At 58.4% G+C, this 21237-nt stretch overlaps 2 protein-coding genes across 3 annotated transcripts; one reads left to right on the forward strand and one right to left on the reverse strand.

The window, feature by feature from the left end:
- Positions 1-1192: 1192 nt before the first annotated feature.
- Positions 1193-4467, forward strand: LOC137675625 (THAP domain-containing protein 7-like). Of its 2 annotated transcripts, none has more exons than XM_068421812.1 (5): positions 1193-1242; positions 1772-1851; positions 2772-2927; positions 3605-3745; positions 3846-4467. In XM_068421812.1, exons 2-5 carry the CDS (start codon positions 1772-1774, stop codon positions 4372-4374), a joined length of 906 nt encoding a protein of 301 aa, XP_068277913.1. In that variant the 5' UTR covers positions 1193-1242; the 3' UTR covers positions 4375-4467. The 2 variants fall into 2 exon arrangements, with proteins under 2 accessions (XP_068277913.1, XP_068277915.1); XM_068421814.1 differs by lacking the exon at positions 1193-1242 and adding an exon at positions 1506-1529.
- A 2383-nt stretch (positions 4468-6850) lies between these two features.
- On the reverse strand, positions 6851-20908 carry LOC137675624 (long-chain fatty acid transport protein 2-like). Its single transcript, XM_068421811.1, has 10 exons — positions 20413-20908; positions 14001-14210; positions 12949-13107; positions 12125-12249; positions 11828-12022; positions 10943-11033; positions 10515-10713; positions 10322-10419; positions 8251-8381; positions 6851-7027 (listed from the first exon to the last, which is right to left on the reverse strand). The coding sequence occupies exons 1-10, from the start codon at positions 20906-20908 to the stop codon at positions 6851-6853; spliced, it is 1881 nt and encodes a 626-aa protein (XP_068277912.1).
- Positions 20909-21237: the final 329 nt, after the last annotated feature.

Raw genomic sequence — 21237 nt, forward strand, 5'->3', positions numbered from 1 at the left:
TGCTGGTTTTAGCACTTTCATTGCTGGGGGGGGGGTGGGGGGGAGGCTTGAAACCACCCCCAGCCCAGAGGGGAGCCTCGAAACTGCCCCCTAGTGCTAGGGGGAGCCTTGAAACCGCCTCCAGTCTGCTGGGGAGCCTCGAAACTGCCCCCCTAGTGCTAGGGGGAGCCTTGAAACTGCCTCCAGTCTGCTGGGGAGCCTCGAAACTGCCCCCCCTAGTGCTAGGGGAAGCCTTGAAACCGCCTCCAGTCTTCTGGGGAACCTCGAAACTGACGCCTAGTGCTAGGGGGAGCCTTGAAACCGCCTCCAGTCTGCTGGGAAGCCTCGAAACTGCCCCTGGGGACCAGCCCTGAAAGTGCCTTTGGGCCTAAGGAGCCCCTAGAAACTGTCCCCAGGGACACCCACTCCACACCTCTAGCAGCAGGGGTGTGGCTTATTCGGGGGCGGGGCTTGCTGGGGGCAGGGCTTGCTGGGGCGGGGCTGACCATACTCATTAAAGTGCCTTTATGATGAATCTGCCCAAAAATCCTTATACGGGGGTCTTTGAAACACCATGGGGGGGGGGGGGCCTTGAAACACACTAAAACCTAGTCGAGGGGGGCCTTGAAACCCTCTTTACCCCCATTCAGGGGGGTCTTAGCTCCCTCCCAACCCTTCTTCAATAGCTCTGTGTGGGAGGGGCCTTGAAACACCCCAAACCTTTGTTGGGGGGGGGCCTTGAAACCCTTTTTACCCCAATTATGGGGCGGCGGTCTCCAACCCCCCCCTCCCCAAAATCCTTATACAAGGGTCTTTTGGGGGGGCCTTGAAAAACCCCAAAACCTGGTCGGAGGGGGGCCTTGAAACCCTTTTTACTCTAATTATGGCTGTAACCCCCCCCCAAATCCTTATGCAGGGGTCTTTTTGGGGGGGCGCCTTGAAACACCCCAAAACCTGGTTGGGGCGGGGGGGCCTTGAAACACCCCAAAACCTGGTTGGGGCGGGGGGGCCTTGAAACACCCGCGGCGGAGGGGTGGGGCTCCCCTGGCTAATAAGGATGGGGGCGCGGTGACTTTGGCCAATGACAGCGCAGCATGCAAATGAAGGAGCGGGGGGGGGGGGGGGGGGGGGGGGGGGGGCGGGGGGGAGGGGGCGGGGCGAGGAGACTCTCGCGAGACGCGGGAGTCTCGTGAACTCTCGCGAGAGTTGAGGCGAAAGGAGGAGGCGGGGGGGGGGGGGGAGCGGCGGGATGGGAGCGCCGAGGTGAGGCCGGGCCTGGGCCGGGGGGGGGGAACCGGCCCCGGGGGGGGGGGAAACGACCCCGGGAACCGGTCCCTGGGGGGGGGGGGGACGGTACCGGGGGGGAAGGTCCTAGGCCCGCCCCCCCCCGCCCTTAGCAACGGCGAAGGGCCCTTAGCAACGCCCCCCCCGGGGGTGCCCCGCCTCCTGGTGACGTCATCGGGGGGGCTTGGTGGGGGGGGTACTGGGGGGGGCACCAGTGGGTGGGGGGGGGGGGGGGGGGGGGAACTGGGAGGTCTGGGGGAGCACCAGTAGGTCTGGGGGGGGCACTGGGAGGTCTGGGGGGGCACCAGTAGGTCTGGGGGGGGGCACTGGGGGGGGCGGATCTGTGGGTCTGGGGGCAAGGAGCGGCTTGGGGGGGAGCATTTAGGGGTCACCAGGGGGATTTGGGGGGGGTCTGGGGTGGCTCCTGGGGGGTTTCTGGGGCTGGGGGGGGCAGGGGGTGCCCGTTTGGATTTGGGGGGTAATTTTGGGGTCCCCCCCCCCCCCCCAGATGCCCCGTCACTGCTCTGCCGCCGGCTGCTGCACCCGCGACACTCGGGAGACGCGGAACCGCGGCATCTCCTTCCACCGGTGGGTGCCCCCCCACCCCCCCAAGTGCCTTGGCCCAGGGGGCTCCCCCTGCTTCTGCTTTGGGATTTTATTTGGGGGGGGTTTCATCTTTTTGGGGGTTGGTTTCGTTTGGGGAACCCCCCCTTCTAGCAATGGTTTGGCCCAAGTGCCCCCCCCCCCTTAGAAATGGGCTATCCCAGGTGTTCCCCCCCCTTAGCAATGGTTCATCCCAGGTTTACCCCCCCCTTTTAGCAATGGTTTGTCCCAGGTGTTCCCCCACCCCGCAATGGTTTGTCCCAAGTGTGCCCCCCCCAGCAATGATTTGTCCCAGGTGTTCCTCCCCCCCAAGCAATGGTTCATCCCAGGTGTGCCCCCCCTTTTAGCAATGGTTCATCCCAGGTGTTCTACCCCATTTTAGCAATGGTTTGTCCCAGGTGTCCCCCCCCCCCGCAATGGTTTGTCCCAAGTGTGCCCCCCCAGCAATGGTTTGTTCCAGGTGTTCCTCCCCCCCAAGCAATGGTTCATCCCAGGTGTGCCCCCCCTTTTAGCAATGGTTCATCCCAGGTGTTCTATCCCATTTTAGCAGTGGTTTGTCCCAGGTGTCCCCCCCCCCTGCAATGGTTTGTCCCAAGTGTGCCCCCCCAGCAATGGTTTGTTCCAGGTGTTCCTCCCCCCCAAGCAATGGTTCATCCCAGGTGTGCCCCACCCTTAGCAATGGTTTGTCCTAGGTGTGTCCCCCCCCCATTTTAGCAATGGTTCACCCCCATCCCCTTTAACTCGCCCTCCCCGGACCATTCCATTTGCAGGTGCTGGGGGGGGGAGGCCACCCCTCCAACCTTCCAGAAAACACCCTGGGAGGGGATTTGAAGCCACCACTTCGCCGCTGACGTGTGTGTCGTGTCCCCCCCATGTCCCCTGTGTCCCCCGTGTCCCCCCCCCAGGCTCCCCAAGAAGGACAACCCCCGGCGCGCGCTGTGGCTGGAGAACAGCCGGCGACGGGACGCCAGCGGGGAGGGGCGCTGGGACCCGGCTTCCAAGTACATTTACTTCTGTTCCCAGCACTTCGAGAAGAGCTGCTTCGAGATAGTCGGCTTCAGGTGGGTAACGAGGTGCTTAACGAGGTGCTTAACGAGGTTCCTCCTCCCCCCCCCGTCTTTGCAGAGAATGGTTTGGCCTAATTAACATCCAGCCCCAACTCCCCCCAGCTTTGATTTCAAATGGATTCTTCCAGGGTGGGGATTGCTATGGTCTGTGTCCCCCCCTCAATGAGTGCAAATGGTTTGCTCTGACCCCACCCCCCCTGTGGGGTTCCCCCCCCCTGCCAAGGTCTTGGGGGCACCCAGGGACCCTCCACCCACCCCAAAATCTTGGGGGCACCCAGGGACCCCCCCCACCCCCCCAAGGTCTTGGGGGCACCCAGGGACACCCTCCCACCCCCCAGGATCATGGGGGCACCCCAGGGACCCCCCAACACCCCCCCCAAGGTCTTGGGGTCACCCTATGGGCCCCCCCACCCCCCAGGGTCTTGGGGGCACCCAGGGACCCCCCCCCACCCCCCAAGGTCTTGGGGTCACCCTATGGACCCCCCCCACCCCCCAGGGTCATGGGGGCACCCAGGGACCCCTCACCCAAGGTCTTGGGGGCACCCCAGGGACCCCCCCCCCAACCTGGGTCACCCTGGGGATCCCCTCCCCAAGGCTTTTGGGGTCCCGCCCAGGTGCCCCATGCCACCCACTGACCCCCCCTTCCTCCCCCCCCCCCCCCTCCCCCTCAGTGGCTACCACCGCCTCAAGGAAGGAGCCGTCCCCACCGTCTTCGACTCGACCACCCCCAGACCCCCTCGGGCCACCAAACCGAAGCCCCCCCAACCTGAGAGCGACACCCCAAAGTCCCTTCGGGCCACCAAGAGGTGGAGGTGAGTCCCAAGGGGGGGAGGTGACACAGTGACACCACTGGGGGGGTGTGTCCCGTCCCCCCCCCACAATTTAACCTCCTCTTACCCCCCCCCCCCACAGGCAGGACCCCCCCAAACCCCCCCCGACCCCCCCTTTCACCACCGACGTCTCCTGCTTCCCCCGCGATACCGAAGACCCCGCCGCGCCCCCGGCCGGTGACCACGGGGGTGTCCCAGCTCTTCCCGGGCCTTCCGGTGCCCGGGGTCCTCTTTTAGACACCATTTTGGGGACGGCGAGCGACGACGACGGCACCGTCCCCCCAAATTTCGCCGAGGGTCACCCCCCGGCGCCCCCTCGGCCCGTTTCTCCTTCGCTCTACATGTTACGGCTGCCGCCGCCGGCCGGGGCCTACATCCAGAGCGAGCACAGTTACCAAGTGGGCAGCGCTTTGCTCTGGAAGCGTCGCGCCGAAGCCGCCTTGGACGCCCTCGATAAAACTCAACGGCAACTCCAAGCTTGTAAACGGCGAGAGCAACGTCTGCGCCTTCGAGTAGGGGAGTTACAACGGGAACGGCGGAACCCGGCGGAGAACCGGCGAGTTCCTCAAGGGGACGACGGGGACGACGGCGGAACCGCGAGCGCTCGGTGACGGAGGCAAGTGGAGGTTTCTCGGTGTCTTCTCTCCTCGTCCGCGGCGCTGGGAAGGTTTGTAAATAAAGATGTCACCTTTTTTTATGAAAAATTGATGGGGTTGGTTGACCGGCCAACATGGAGTCATGAAAGGCAGGTCCTGCTTGACCAACCTGATGTTCTATGACCAAGTGACCCGCTTAGATGAGGGCAGGGCTGTGGATGTATCTATCTAGATTTAGACTCATCGAATGGTTTGGGTTGGAAGGGACCTTAAAGATCATCTAGGACATCATTTGAGGACAAGAGGACACAGCCTCAAGCTTCGCCAGGGGAGGTTCAGGTTGGCCATCAGGAAGCATTTCTTCTCGGCAAGGGTCATTAGCCATTGGAAGGGGCTGCCCAGGGAGCCCGTTGGTTGGTTGACCAGCCAACATGGAGTCATGAAAGGCAGGTCCTGCTTGACCAATCTGATCTATGACCAAGTGACCCGCTCAGTAGATGAGGGCAGGGCTGTGGATATATCTAGACTTAGACTCATCGAATGGTTTGGGTTGGAAGGGACCTTAAAGATCATCTAGGACATCATTTGAGGACATCACAAGAGGACACAGCCTCAGGCTTCGCCAGGGGAGGTTCAGGTTGGCCATCAGGAAGCATTTCTTCTCAGCAAGGGTCATTAGCCATTGGAAGGGGCTGCCCAGGGAGCCCGTTGGTTGGTTGACCGGTCAACATGGAGTCATGAAAGGCAGATCCTGCTTGACCAACCTGATCTTCTTCTATGACCAAGTGACCCGCTTAGATGAGGGCAGGGCTGTGGATGTATCTATCTAGACTTAGAATCATCGAATGGTTTGGGTTGGAAGGGACCTTAAAGATCATCTAGGACATCATTTGAGGACATCACAAGAGGACACAGCCTCAGGCTTCGCCAGGGGAGGTTCAGGTTGGCCATCAGGAAGCATTTCTTCTCAGCAAGGGTCATTAGCCATTGGAAGGGGCTGCCCAGGGAGCCCGTTGGTTGGTTGACCAGCCAACATGGAGTCATGAAAGGCAGGTCCTGCTTGACCAACCTGATCTTCTATGACCAACTGACCCGCTTAGATGAGGGCAGGGCTGTGGATATATCTAGACTTAGACTCATCGAATGGTTTGGGTTGGAAGGGACCTTAAAGATCATCTAGGACATCATTTTAGGAGGACACAGCCTCAAGCTTCGCCAGGGGAAGTTCAGGTTGGCCATCAGGAAGCATTTCTTCTCAGAAAGGGTCATTAGACATTGGAAGGGGCTGCCCAGGGAGCCCGTTGGTTGGTTGACCGGCCAACATGGAGTCATGAAAGGCAGATCCTGCTTGACCAACCTGATCTTCTATGACCAAGTGAACCGCTCAGTAGATGAGGGCAGGGCTGTGGATATATCTAGACTTAGACTCATCGAATGGTTTGGGTTGGAAGGGACCTTAAAGATCATCTAGGACATCATTTTAGTAGGACACAGCCTCAAGCTTCGCCAGCGGAGGTTCAGGTTGGACATTAGGAAGCATTTCTTCTCAGCAAGGGTCATTAGACATTGGAATGGGCTGCCCAGGGAGGTGGTGGAGTCACCATCTCTGGAGGAATCTAAAAGCCATGTAGATGTGGTGCTGAGGGACATGGGTTAGTGGTGGGCTTGGCAGTGTTGGGCTAATGGTTGGACTTGATGGTCTTAAAGGTCCTCTCCAACCAAAAGCTCCTTTCCAAGCATTTCTTCTCAGGAAGGGTCATTAGACACTGGAAGGGGCTGCCCAGGGAGGTGGTGGAGTCACCATCTCTGGAGGGGTTTAAGAAAACTGGACATGGCACTTAGTGCCACGGTCTAGTTGCCATGGTGGTGTCAGGGCCATGGTTGGACTCGATGGTCCCAGAGGGCTCTTCCAACCTGACTGATCCTGTGATTCTGTTTGACGTGCGTCGTGTGGGGCTGAGATGTATAGGGCGGCCTTCCCCCCGCCAATGATGTCACCAATGGGGCAGAATGTCCAATCAGGAAGGGTTTTATTCCAGATCAAAGAGCTAAAACAGCTCAACGAGCTCTGGGTGGGAATAGGAAAAGTGCTTTGGGGCTCGATACATCTTCAAGGTCGGGCGAGGAAGAGGTCGGCGCCGAGGAGATATTCCCTTCATGGCAGCAGGGAGGATTTTAGGCGCCATCTGCCCCTTCCAGAAGGTCAAACCAAGCGCGTTGGTCCTCAACAACCGACCTTCATCGCCCCAACGCCCTCTCGGACCCAAATAATGGCAATTAAACCTTTTAATTTCCACAACCGGCCACGGTACGGAGGCGCCGGGGTGGGATAACGAGCGGCGAGACCAGCCCGGCGCCCTCGTTACGCTCCGACGCCGTTAAAAACTTCCCCCGAAGGAAGCGAAAACCTCCTTGATTAGCCCCAAATTGGTCTTGCCAATCGCCCCAAGTCATCGTGAAGACCCCCCTGGGCATGGCGTGGTTCCTTCTTCTATAGGTTGAGCTTCATGTCCAAGATGGCGGCGTAGGTGTCAGGGTTCAAGGGCACGTAGGACTTCTTCTTGTCGTCGCGGAAGAAGAGGGGGTCTTTGATGACGTCAGGGTTGAAGCCTTCTTTGACGAGGTTGCCTTTGCACTGCTTGAAGGTCCCCGTGATCTCCAGAGCGTCCTGTGAAGATGGGACGGTGTCATCAGAAACGGGGTACAGAGGGATGGATGCCACCAGCGTGGGGTGACCGGGAACGTCATCAGAAATGGGGAACCCCCGGTGATGTCATCGGCAACGTGGGGGACTGATGTCGTCAGCATGAGGGGGATCAAGGTGGCATCGTTGGAAATGGTGACCCCTGCGTCATCGGTACGGGGGCACAGGGATGTCATCGGAACTGGGGGGACCCGTGTGGTGTCGTTGGGACAGGGCGACCACCCATTGGCACAGGATGACCACCCATTGGGACAGGGTGACAACCCGTTGGCACAAGATGACCATCCGTTGGTAGGAGGTGGCCACCTGTTGGGACAGGGTGACGACCCGTTGGCATAAGGTCACCACCCATTGGCACAGGGTGACCACTCATTGGCAGATGATGACCGCCATTGGCATAGGGTGACCGCCATTGGCATAGGGTGACCACCATTGTCACAGCGTGACCACCCGTTGGCACAGGGTGACCACCATTGGCACAGGGTGACAACCCGTTGGAACAAGGTGATGACCCGTTGGGACAGGGTGACCCACCCGTTGGCACAAGATGACCATCTGTTGGCACAAGGTGACCACCATTGTCACAGGGTGACCACCTGTTGGCACAGGGCGACCACCTGTTGGCACAAGGTGACGACCCATTGGGACAGGGTGATGACCCGTTGGCATAAGGTGACCACCCGTTGTCAGAGGGCGACCACCCGTTGGGACAAGATGACCACCCATTGGGACAGTGTGACCACCCATTGGGATAGGGTGGCCACACATTGGCACAAGGTGACCACGTGTTGGCACAAGGTGACCACCCGTTGGCACAGGGTGACCACCGCTGTCATGGGAAAGGAGGGACCTTGACACCATCATTAGAAAGGTGGACTGATGCCATCATCAGCACAGGGTGACCCTGATGTCATTGACATGGGGTGACCATCACCATCTCCAGAAGTGGCCTGACAACAGGGGGACCCTGGCACTGTCACCAGAAACGAGGGACCCCAGTGGCACAGAGTGGCACCGTCATCGGAAACTGGGGGGGGGAACACAATGACACAGACATTGGAGATGGGTGCTGGCACCCGCGCCACCACCTCACCCTTCATCCGAACGACTAATTTGGCAGAGGATGACCAAAAAAAATGTCCCCCAGAAGCCACCCCTGTCACCTGGGTGAAGGTGGGACCACTGACCTGGATCCTCACGAAGCGGGGGGCGGCGTAGCTGGGCAACGTGTCCCCGGTGAAGGCGTAGAGGCTCTCGCCGTTGAAGGTTGCCCCGGCTTTCAGGCGGATGGCCGCCATGCCGCATCTCCCTTCGCACCCTGTGAACAACGCGGGAAGGTTATTTTGGGCAACCGAGTCTTCTTGGTGGCCACCAGGACCATTATGAAGACCCGCTGGGCGCCCAAAACAACGTTGGACACATTTTTGGTGGATGTGTCCCACTTCAGCCACCTTGGTGGCCACCAGGACCATTATGAAGACTTGTTGCATGCCCAAAACAATGTTGGACAGATTTTTGGTGGATGGGTCCCACTTCAGCCACCTTGGTGGCCACCAGGACCATTATGAAGACCTGTTGCATGCCCAGAATTATGTTGGACACATATTTTTGGTGGATGGGTTCCACTTCAGCCACCTTGGTGGCCACCAGGACCATTATGAAGACTTGTTGCATGCCCAGAATTACGTTGGACACATATTTTTGGTGGATGTGTCCCACTTCAGCCACCTTGGTGGCCACCAGGACCATTATGAAGACCTGTTGCATGCCCAAAACAATGTTGGACAGATTTTTGGTGGACATGTCCCACTTTAGCCACCTTGATGGCCACCGGGACCATTATGAAGACCTGTTGCATGCCCAAAACAATGTTGGACACATATTTTTGGTGGACATGTCCCACTTTAGCCACCTTGATGGCCACCAGGACCATTATGAAGACTTGTTGCATGCCCAGAATTACGTTGGACACATATTTTTGGTGGATGTGTCCCACTTCAGCCACCTTGGTGGCCACCAGGACCATTATGAAGACCTGTTGCATGCCCAAAACAATGTTGGACAGATTTTTGGTGGACATGTCCCACTTTAGCCACCTTGATGGCCACCAGGACCATTATGAAGACTTGTTGCATGCCCAGAATTACGTTGGACACATATTTTTGGTGGATGGGTTCCACTTCAGCCACCTTGGTGGCCACCAGGACGATTATGAAGACTTGTTGCATGCCCAGAATTATGTTGGACACATATTTTTGGTGGATGGGTCCCACTTCAGCCACCTTGGTGGCCACCAGGACCATTATGAAGACCTGTTGCGTGCCCAAAATTATGTTGGACACATATTTTTGGTGGATGGGTCCCACTTCAGCCACCTTGGTGGCCACCAGGACCATTATGAAGACCTGTTGCATGCCCAAAACAATGTTGGACAGATTTTTGGTGGATATGTCCCACTTCAGCCACCTTGGTGGCCACCAGGACCATGATGGAGGCACATCGTGTGCCCAAAACACCACCGGATGCTTATTTTGGGTGAATGTTTCCCATTTTCACCTCCTTTGTGGCCACTTGGACCACTACGGCGGCACACCGTGAGCCCAAAACAGCAGCTGACACGTACTTTGGGCAACTGAGTCCCCTTTTACTCTTCCTGGTGGCCACATGGGCCATCATGGAGACATGTCATTTGCCCAAAACACCACTGGACGCTGCTTTTGGGCAACCAAGTCCCATTTTGCTTTTCATGGTGTCTACTTGGACCATTGCAGGGGCATGTTGCATGCCCAAAACAACGTTGGACACTTAGTTTGGGCAACCAAATCCCCCTTTAACCTTCCTGGTGGCCACTCAGACCTTTACAGGAGCCCACTGTGTGCCGAAGCCATGCTAGAACCTTATTTTGGATCAGTAAGTCCTACTTTAGCCGCCTTAGTGGTCAGTTGGACCATTATGTGGACATGTTACTTGCCCCAAACACCACTAGATGCTTCTTTTGGGCAACCGAGTCCTGTTTCATTCTTCTTGATGGTTGGTTGGACCATTGTGGTGGTGATAATGAGCCCAAACCAATACCGGACTCATATTTTGGGTCAATAAGTCCTGAAGTGGTCATGAGGTTGGACTAGATGATCATTGTAGGTCCCTTCCGTTCTACTTAAGGCTTCTTGGTGGCCGCTCAGACCACTTGGGGACAAATCCCATGGCTGAAACATCTCCAGATTCTTGGTTTGGTCCAAGTCACCACCCAGTACTCACCCGGCACGGACACACCGTAGACGTTGACCTCCTGGATGAAGTTCATCATGGCGAGAGTGGCTTCCACCTCTGTCGTGGCCACGTTCTCACCTTTCCATCTATGGGAGAGAAGAGGATGAAGCCATGAGGGGAGGATTTGGCCCAGCAGGTGACATCACCCACGCAGACGTGGGCGTGAGAACGTCGGAGTTACCGGAAAGTGTCTCCCACTCGATCCTGGAAGTAGACAAATCTTTCATGGTCGATCATAAGGAGATCCCCGCTGTTGAAGAAGGTGTCACCTTTGACCAAGACATCCCTCAAGACCTTCTTCTCTGTCTTCTGGGAATCGCCCGCGTAGCCATGGAAGGGCGTGTTCGTGGTGATTTTGATGACCAGCAGCCCCGTCTCACCTTCGGGGAGGGAAAGGAGAGGTGGAGACCAGTCAACCACTGCCTCGGTGCTGGGGAGTGTCACCTCCATGCCCCACTGGGTGCTCATTCTGGTTTCTTTGAGGGGTTTCTGGTGGCTTCCAGCCACCAAGATGATGGTGATAAGGACCAGGAGGTGGCTTTCATGGATCTCAACCCTCTGCCTCCCTTTCCTCCCAAAAAGGCCCTCGTGAGGCTCGTCTCTTCTTACCGGGCCGGACCGGGATGCAGAGACCTCGCTCGTCACGTACGGGTTCGTCCTCCTCCACGTTGTACCTGATGAGCTCAAAGGGAGCGAAAGTCTGGAGAGCAGAAGAGGGACAACGAGAGAAACCGGTGGGTGGAAGAGAAACGTGGGGTTTAAGAGTGAGAAGAAGACTTTGCTTCCAGTGCCAGGTCCCATCCTCCATTACTCACTCGTTGCAACCACAGAAACACGTCCTGCCCGCCACCCCGCCCAGTCCCAACGTCCTGGGTGGCCACTTGTTTCTCATCTCATATTTAAAGAAGGTTTGATCTTCTAGATTCAACCATTGACCCAACTCCTCACAGTATCTTCCAAACCAAAGACCCGTGGGAGAACGTTGAGAGCTGCAACGGTGGGTAAAGGGTGGGAGAAAACTTATTGTCACAGCTTTTACTCAACATGTGGGTGGTTGGGGATGGAGAAGTGACACCAAAGTGACCTTTCTTGGGACTATAGAGATGTCCAAGTCACCATGGATACTCCCAAACTAGACTTTGTTGAGTCAACGTTGGCCAACCAGGTGGAGAGGGATCCTTTTGGCTGTGAAAAGGGGGTCTTGGAGATCCTGCTATTGTATCAACCCAACGTGATGGACAATGGTGGCTTCTCCAGGGAGGTCACCATTTGCACCACCACGAAGAGGGTATCCTAGAGACCCCGCTCTTGGTATCAACCCAACGTGATGGACAATGGTGGCTTCTCCAGGGAGGTCACCATTTGCACCACCACGAAGAGGGTATCCTAGAGACCCCGCTCTTGGTATCAACCCAACCTGACATGTAGTATTTGTCTCCCCAAGGCGGTCAGCGTTTGCTTCCTCCCCACCATCATCATCACGGGCAAGCTCACCTTGAGGAACACGTTGGCTCTGCCCACAGCCCCGACCTTGCCCGTGTAGTTGATGAACCCGGCGTTGCCCTCGGTGGCACCATAAAACTCCCAGATGGAGATAGGCCCGAAGCGCTGGAGAAACTCCTTCCACACTTCTGCCCGCAAGCCGTTGCCCAAGGCCATGCGCACGCCGTGCTCCTGGTCATCGGCGCGCTGTGGGGGGGGTGACAAAGGGAGGGACCTTCTCAGCGTGTGCCCCATGGCATGGCCTTCCCACCCCACCAGGGGTGGATTTCAGCCTGGTGAGGACCTTACCTTGGGCGTGTTGCAGAGGTAGCGCATCAGCTCGCCCACGTACTGGATGACGGAGACGTTGTAGCGGCGGCAGTCGTTCCAGAACTGGGAGGCGGAGAACTTGGCCCGTAGGACGCAGGTGGCTCCTGTGGGGACACACCGGGGTGGTGGTTACCCCTCCCCATCCATCCATCCATCCATCCATCCATCCATCCATCCATCTCCATGAGTATCTGTCCTGTCCGGTCACCCCTCGTCATGCATGATCTACGTAGACGTCCTTCTCCTTTTCTTTTCATCCCACACCCTTTCCTTTTCCATAAACCATCCACCTCCATAAAACATCTGGCCATCCAGCTCCATAAAACATCTGGCCATGAGCTCCACAAACCACCCATCTCCATAAAACATCTGGTCATCCAGCTCCATAAACTGTCCATCTCCATATAACATCTGTCCATCCATCCCCATAAAATATCCAGCTCCATAAAACATCTGGCCATCCAGCTCCACAAACCACCCACCTCCATAAAACATCTGGCCATCCATCTCCATAAAACATCTGGCCATGAGCTCCATAAACTGTCCAGCTCCATAAAACATCTGGCCCTCCAGCTCCACCAAACACATATCTCCATAAAACATCTGGACATCCATCGCCATAAACCATCCACCTCCATAAAACATCTGGCCATCCAGCTCCACAAACCACCCATCTCCATAAAACATCTGGCCATGCATCCCCATAAAACATCTGGCCACCCATCCCCACAGACATCCAGCTCCAGAAAACAGCTGTCCACCCCTCCAAAATGTCCACCCATCCATCTAACGGGGGTACGTACCGACCTCGAAGCATCCTCCCACCCCGACGAGCAGCCCAGCCGAGTGGTAGAGCGGCAACGTTGTGTAGATGATGTCATCGGGCCGCAAGCCACAGAGCCGACCCAGGTTGGCCACCATCATCAGCTTCATCTCTGTGATCACTGCTGCCTTGGGCAGCCCTGGAGGGGTGGGAGCAGAGGGTGGGGAATGTCCTCCTTGGAGGTGCCAGTGTGGGATGGGAGGTCCTGGGGACAAGGGGTGGGATGGGAGGGCAAACCCCTTCCCTTGAGGTGGTGGGTCTCCATCCCTAGAGGTCTCCAGACCTTGCTGGGAGGAGCCATGAGGAACATCATCCAGATGCACCTGTGCTGGTTGGGGTGGCATCTGGTTTGGGTTCAGGGTTGGATGAGGGAGGTCCCACCCCACCCTGTCCCACGGAGGAGACACCCAAGGACATGGTGGTTCTCCAGACCTCACTGGGAGGAGCCATGAGGAACCTCATGCAGATGCGCCTGTGTTGGTTGGGGTGGGATCTGGTTTGGGTACAGGGTTGGATGAGGGAGGTCCCATCTCATCGGGTTGGATGAGGGAGGTCCCACCCCACCCTGTCCCACCGAGGAGACACCCAAGGACATGGTGGTTCTCCAGACCTCACTGGGAGGAGCCATAAGGAACCTCATGCAGATGCGCCTGTGTTGGTTGGGGTGGGATCTGGTTTGGGTACAGGGTTGGATGAGGGAGGTCCCATCTCATCGGGTTGGAGGAGGGAGGTCCCACCCCACCCTGTCCCAACGAGGACAAACCCAGGAACGTGCTGAGTCTCCATCCTTGGAGCTACCCAACCCTCACATGGACACAGCCAGGAGGAACCTGGCCCAGGTGGACCCACGATGGTCAGGGTTGGAGAAAGGCTTCCACAAAACCCTTCCAACCTCGCCACCATCACCCACACCACCTTGCCCACCCAACCCATGGGGGACAACCTCCTTCAGCTCCTCACCCATCACACCCACACCCTCCCAGTTGCCGTTCTCCAAGGAGGAGCCCCTCCTGCCTGTCCCCACAACCTCACCGGTGGTGCCAGAGGTGTAGATGTACATGGCCTTGGAGTCGGCGGTGACACCAGCGCGGTGGTGGGCGGGCACGGGCTCATCAGAGGTGGCCTCGATGGCGGGCAGCAGGGCCTCAACCCCCGGCGTGGGTGACGTGGAGCTCAGGTAGAAGACACGGATGCCATCGCGTTGCAGAGCTGGTAGAACCTCCTCCACGGCGGCCTGGAGATCTGTGGGGAGAGGGGGACGTGGCACCCATGGGTGGCCCAGATGGGTGAGCGTCCAAGTGGAGAACCCAAAGAGTCAAGGTTGGGCACCCAATGCAACCCAGATGAGCACCCTGATCAGATGGGCACCCTGAAGATCCCAGGTGGGTACCCCGATCAGATGGGCACCAAAGATCCCAGGTGGGCACCCAACGCAACCCAGATGAGCACCCAGATCAGATGGGCACCCCAGAGATCCCAGGTGGGCACCCAACGCAACCCAGATGGGCACCCAGATCAGATGGGCACCCCAGAGATCCCAGGTGGGCACCCAACGCAACCCAGATGAGCACCCAGATCAGATGGGCACCCCAGAGATCCCAGGTGGGTACCCCGATCAGATGGACACCAAAGATCCCAGGTGGGCACCCAACACAACCCAGATGGGCACCCAGATCAGATGGGCACCAAAGATCCCAGGTGGGCACCCAACGCAACCCAGATGGGCACCCCAGAGACCCCAGGTGGGCACCCAACACAACCCAGATGGGCACCCCGATCAGATGGGCACCCTGCAGATCACAGGTGGGCACCCAACGCAACCTAGATGGGCACCCAGATCAGATGGGCACCCCAGAGATCCCAGGTGGGCACCCAACGCAACCCAGATGAGCACCCTGATCAGATGGGCACCCCAGAGATCCCAGGTGGGCACCCAACGCAACCCAGATGGGCACCCAGATCAGATGGGCACCCTGCAGATCACAGGTGGGCACCCAACACAACCCAGATGAGCACCCAGATCAGATGGGCACCCTGAAGATCCCAGGTGGGCACCCAACACAACCCAGATGGGCACCCAGATCAAATGGGCACCCCAGAGACCCCAGGTGGGCACCCAACACAACCCAGATGGGCACCCCGATCAGGTGGGCACCCAACGCAACCCAGATGGGCACCCAGATCAGATGGGCACCCCAGAGACGCCAGGTGGGCACCCAACGCAACCCAGATGGGCACCCAGATCAGATGGGCACCCTGCAGATCACAGGTGGGCACCCAACGCAACCCAGATGGGCACCCCGATCAGATGGGCACCCTGCAGATCATAGGTGGGCACCCAACACAACCCAGATGGGCACCCAGATCAGATGGGCACCAAAGATCCCAGGTGGGCACCCAACGCAACCCAGATGGGCACCCCAATCAGATGGGCACCCCAGGCATCATGGAGGGGTGCCCCAAAGACCCCAGATGGGTGCCCCAAAGATCCCAGATGAGCACCCAAGGCACCCCAAAAGGGCTCCCCAATCACCCAGGCACCCCACACACCCCCGAGGGGCACCCTGAGCACCCCATACATCCCTGAGCACCCCACACACCCCCGAGGGGCACCCTGAGCACCCCATACATCCCTGAGCACCCCACACACCCCCGAGGGGCACCCTGAGCACCCCAAATGGGTGCCCCGACCAGACAGACCCCCTTGGACACCCCAAAGGGGCACCCCAAGGACTCAAAGCACCCCACGATCACCCCAGAGGGGCACCTGGAACATCCCCTGAGGGTGCCCCGATCCCATGGGTGCCCCCAGCTCCCCAAGGGCACCCTGAGCACCCCAAAAGGGCTCTGTGATCACCCAGGCACCCCATACATCCCTGAGCACCCCACACATCCCCGAGGGGCACCCTGAGCACCCCGAAAGGGCTCTGTGATCGCCCAGGCACCCCATACACCCCCAAGGGGCACCCTGAGCACCCCACACATCCCCGAGGGGCACCCTGAGCACCCCAAATGGGTGCCCCGACCAGACAGACCCCCTTGGACACCCCAAACGGGCACCCCAAGGACCCAAGACACCCCACGATCACCCCAGAGGGGCACCTGGAGCATCCCCTGAGGGTGCCCCGATCCCATGGGTGCCCCCAGCACCCCGAGGGGCACCCTGAGCACCCCAAAAGGGCTCCCTGATCACCCAGGCACCCCATACACCCCGAGGGCACCCTGAGCACCCCAAATGGGTGCCCCGACCAGACAGACCCTCTTGGACACCCCAAACGGGCACCCCAAGGACTCAGTGCACCCCACGACCACCCCCAAGGGGCACCTGGAGCATCCCCTGAGGGTGCCCCGATCCCATGGGTGCCCCCAGCACCCCGAGGGGCACCCTGAGCACCCCGACCCCACACGGGCACCCCGAGGATCCCCGCGGGTCCGGCCTCCTCCTGCCCCGATGATGCGAAAATCAGGACCTTGCCCCCGGGCCCGGGGCTGGTGATGATTAACCCATGACCTTAGCGTGGCCTTGGCGTGGCCAGCGCGCCCCGACACGCTCAGCGGGGTGTGGCACACGCGTGTGCGAAGGCTGCACGTGCGGCCACGCCGTGGGGGGGGGGGGGTGTAACTACAGCCCCGACGTGAACGGCCGCTCAGGGCAGAGCCCTGCCCTGCTCTCACATGCGTGTCACACGCGTGTGAGAGTGTGTATGGGCGTTGACACGCATGTAAATGCAAGCACGGACACGGACACGGGTGTAAATGCATGCACGGGTACTGACACGCGTGCAAATGCGTGCACAGACACTGACACACACGCAAGTTCATGTATAGACACTGACACGTGTGCAGACACACAGGCAGGCACAGACACACGTGTAAATCCATGCATGGACACTGACACACGTGTAAATCCATGCACAGAGACGGACACGTGTGCAGACACACATGCAGCCACTGACACACGTGGAAACATGCACGGACACTCACACCTGTGCAGACACACGCACAGGCACTGACACGCGTGCAGACACATGTACAGACACTGACACGTGTGCAGACACGTGCACAAACACTGACACACGTCAGACACATATGCAGGCACAGACACACATGTAAATCCATGCACAGGCACAGACACACGTGTAAATCCATGCACAGACACGGACACGTGTGCAAATGCGTGCACAGACACTGACACACACGCAAGTTCATGCATGGACACTGACACGTGTGCAGACACACATGCAGCCACTGACACATGTGGAAACATGCACGGACACTCACACCTGTGCAGACACACACACAGGCACTGACACGTGTGAAAATCCATGCACAGGCACTGACACATGTGCAGACACGTGCACAAACACACACGTGCAGACACATATGCAGGCACAGACACACGTGTAAATCCATGCATGGACACTGACACACGTGTAAATCCTTGCACACACACGGACACGTGTGCAGATGCGTGCACAGGCGCTGATACACATGCAAATCCATGGACACTGACACACGTGCAGACACACATGCGCAGGCACTGACACGCGTAAAAACCCACGTACAGGCACTGACACGTGTGCAGACACACGTGTAAATCCACACACAGGCACTGACATGCAGGCAGACACAGGTACAGGCACTGACGTGTGCAGACACACGTGCAGACACACAGACAGGGAGTGACACACATGTAGACATGTACAGACATTGACACGCGTGCAGATACACAGGCAAAGGCACCCATGTAAATCCATGTGTGGACACTGACACGTGTGCAGACACACATGTACAGGCACTGACACGTGTGCAGACACATGCACAAACACTGACACACCTGCAGACACATGCACAGAAACTGACATGCGTGTAGACACATGTTCGGACACTGACACGTGGAAGCACATGCACAGGCACAGACATACGTGCAAATCCATGCACAGGCACTGACACACGTGCAGACACACATGTACAGGGACTGACATGCGTGTAGACACACAGACGCCCGTGTAAATCCATGCACAGGCACTGACACACGTGCAGACACACATGTACAGGGACTGACACGCGTGTAGACACACAGACACCCGTGTAAATCCATGCACAGGCACTGACGCACGTGCAGACACACATGTACAGGGACTGACACGCGTGCAGACACACAGACACCCGTGTAAATCCATGCGCAGGCACTGACACACGTGCAGACACACATGTACAGGGACTGACACGCGTGTAGACACACAGACACCCGTGTAAATCCATGCACAGGCACTGACACACGTGCAGACACACATGTACAGGGACTGACACGCGTGTAGACACACAGACGCCCGTGTAAATCCATGCACAGGCACTGACACACGTGCAGACACACATGTACAGGGACTGACACGCGTGTAGACACACAGACACCCGTGTAAATCCATGCACAGGCACTGACGCACGTGCAGACACACATGTACAGGGACTGACACGCGTGCAGACACACAGACACCCGTGTAAATCCATGCGCAGGCACTGACACACGTGCAGACACACATGTACAGGGACTGACACGCGTGTAGACACACAGACACCCGTGTAAATCCATGCGCAGGCACTGACACACGTGCAGACACACATGTACAGGGACTGACACGCGTGCAGACACACAGACACCTGTGTAAATCCATGCACAGGCACTGACACACGTGCAGACACACATGTACAGCCACTGACACACATGCAGACACACGTACAGGGACTGACACGCATGTAGACACACAGACACCCGTGTAAATCCATGCACAGGCACTGACACATGTGCAGACACACATGTACAGGGACTGACACGCGTGCAGACACACAGACACCCGTGTAAATCCATGCACAGGCACTGACACATGTGCAGACACATGTACAGGCACTGACACACGTGCAGACACACGTGTACAGGGAGTGACACGCGTGTAGACACACAGACACCTGTGTAAATCCATGCACAGGCACTGACACACGTGCAGACACACATGTACAGGGACTGACACGCGTGTAGACACACAGACACCCGTGTAAATCCATGCACAGGCACTGACACACGTGCAGACACACGTGTACAGGGACTGACACGCATGCAGACACACAGACACCCGTGTAAATCCATGCACAGGCACTGACACACGTGCAGACACACATGCACAGGGACTGACACGCATGTAGACACCCGTGTAAATCCACGCACAGGCACTGACACACGTGCAGACACACATGTACAGGGACTGACACGCGTGTAGACACACAGACACCCGTGTAAATCCATGCACAGGCACTGACACACGTGCAGACACACATGTACAGGGACTGACACGCGTGTAGACACACAGACACCTGTGTAAATCCATGCACTGACACACGTGCAGACACACATGCACAGGCACTGACACACGTGCAGACACACATGTACAGGGACTGACACGCGTGTAGACACACAGACACCCGTGTAAATCCATGCACAGCCACTGACACACGTGTAAACACACATGTACAGGGACTGACACAGGTGCAGACACATGTGCAGGCACTGACATGCGTGAAAACCCACGCACAGGCACTGACACACGTGCAGACACATATACAGGGACTGACACACATGCAGACACACATGTACAGGGACTGACACGCATGCAGACACACATGTACAGGCACTGACACGCGTGTACACACACAGACACCCGTGTAAATCCATGCACAGGCACTGACACACGTGCAGACACACAAGTACAGGGACTGACACGCGTGCAGAGACGTGCAGGCACTGACATGCGTGGAAACCCACGCACAGCCACTGACACACGTGCAGACACATGTACAGGGACTGACACACGTGCAGACACACATGTACAGGGACTGACACGCGTGTAGACACACAGACACCTGTGTAAATCCATGTACAGCCACTGACACACGTGCAGACACACATGTACAGGCACTGACACACGTGCAGACACACATGTACAGGGACTGACACGCGTGTAGACACACAGACACCCGTGTAAATCCATGCATAGGCACTGACACACGTGCAGACACATGTACAGGGACTGACACACGTGCAGACACACATGTACAGGGACTGACACGCGTGTAGACACACAGACACCCGTGTAAATCCATGTACAGCCACTGACACACGTGCAGACACACATGTACAGGCACTGACACACGTGCAGACACACAGACACCCGTGTAAATCCATGCACAGGCACTGACACATGTGCAGACACACATGTACAGGCACTGACACACGTGCAGACACGTGTGCTACCCCCGGCACCCCCTGCAAACACACCCACAGCCCCCACCTCCACACCCCCCCTCCCAACCCCGCACACGCATGTGCACCGCAACCCCCCAGATCCGGGCTCCTCCCAGCACCGCCCCCCCCGGGGTAGGAGCCACTCACCGGCGCCAGCGAGGACCACGGTGGCCCCGGCGGTGGCCACCGCGTGTCGTAGCGCCCGTCCCCGCGCGTTACAGTTGAGACAAGCCATGGGACACGCCAACTTGGCCAACGCCAACCACGTCCACACGTATGTGGGGTCGTTGGGGAGGAACACGGCCACGGCGTGGCCCGGTTGGAGCTCCAGGAGCCGGGAGAAGCAGCGGGCGGCGCGGTTACTCCACCGGTCCACGTCCTCGTAGGTGTAAACGTCCTCGCGGAAGAGGAGAAGGGGCCACCGCGGGCGCCGGCGGACGTGCCCCTGGAAGACCTCGAGGAGGGTGACCGGGGGGCGGCGGGTGAAGCGTCGGCGGCACCGGAGGGACGAGCGCGCCAAGCCCACGAAGGCCACGAGGTCAAGCCAGAAGAAAGGAGCCACGCGAGAGGTGGCCACCGGCACCAGGAGAAGCACCAGAAGCAGCCCGGCGATGGCCGCCGTGACGGCCCCCACCACCGCCATGGGCCCGGGGTCCATCGCTGGCGGCAGCCGCGGAGGTGCTGGTGGCCAAGGTCCACCTCCGAGCGGACCTTGCCCCGGCGCCCGGCTTTGGCGTGGTCGTTGACCGGCGAGTTGTGGTCAGAGCCCGGCCCCGGGGTGTGGAACGTCAACATGGAGGCCACTCCCACCTCGGTATCTCCTCGGGTGGCCCTGCCCGGCCCTCCTGGCTCTACGTCTCCGTCCGTCCCACCAGCCAGTAGAGGAAGGGCTCTGGTCTGTCCGTCCGTCCGTCCGCCCGCTCTTGGGTTTGGGTCTACACGGAGGCGTCTCGTTGGGCAGATCCTGCTCGG

This window comes from Nyctibius grandis, chromosome 36, assembly GCF_013368605.1.
Source record: "Nyctibius grandis isolate bNycGra1 chromosome 36, bNycGra1.pri, whole genome shotgun sequence".
NCBI classification, from domain to species: Eukaryota; Metazoa; Chordata; class Aves; order Nyctibiiformes; family Nyctibiidae; genus Nyctibius; species Nyctibius grandis.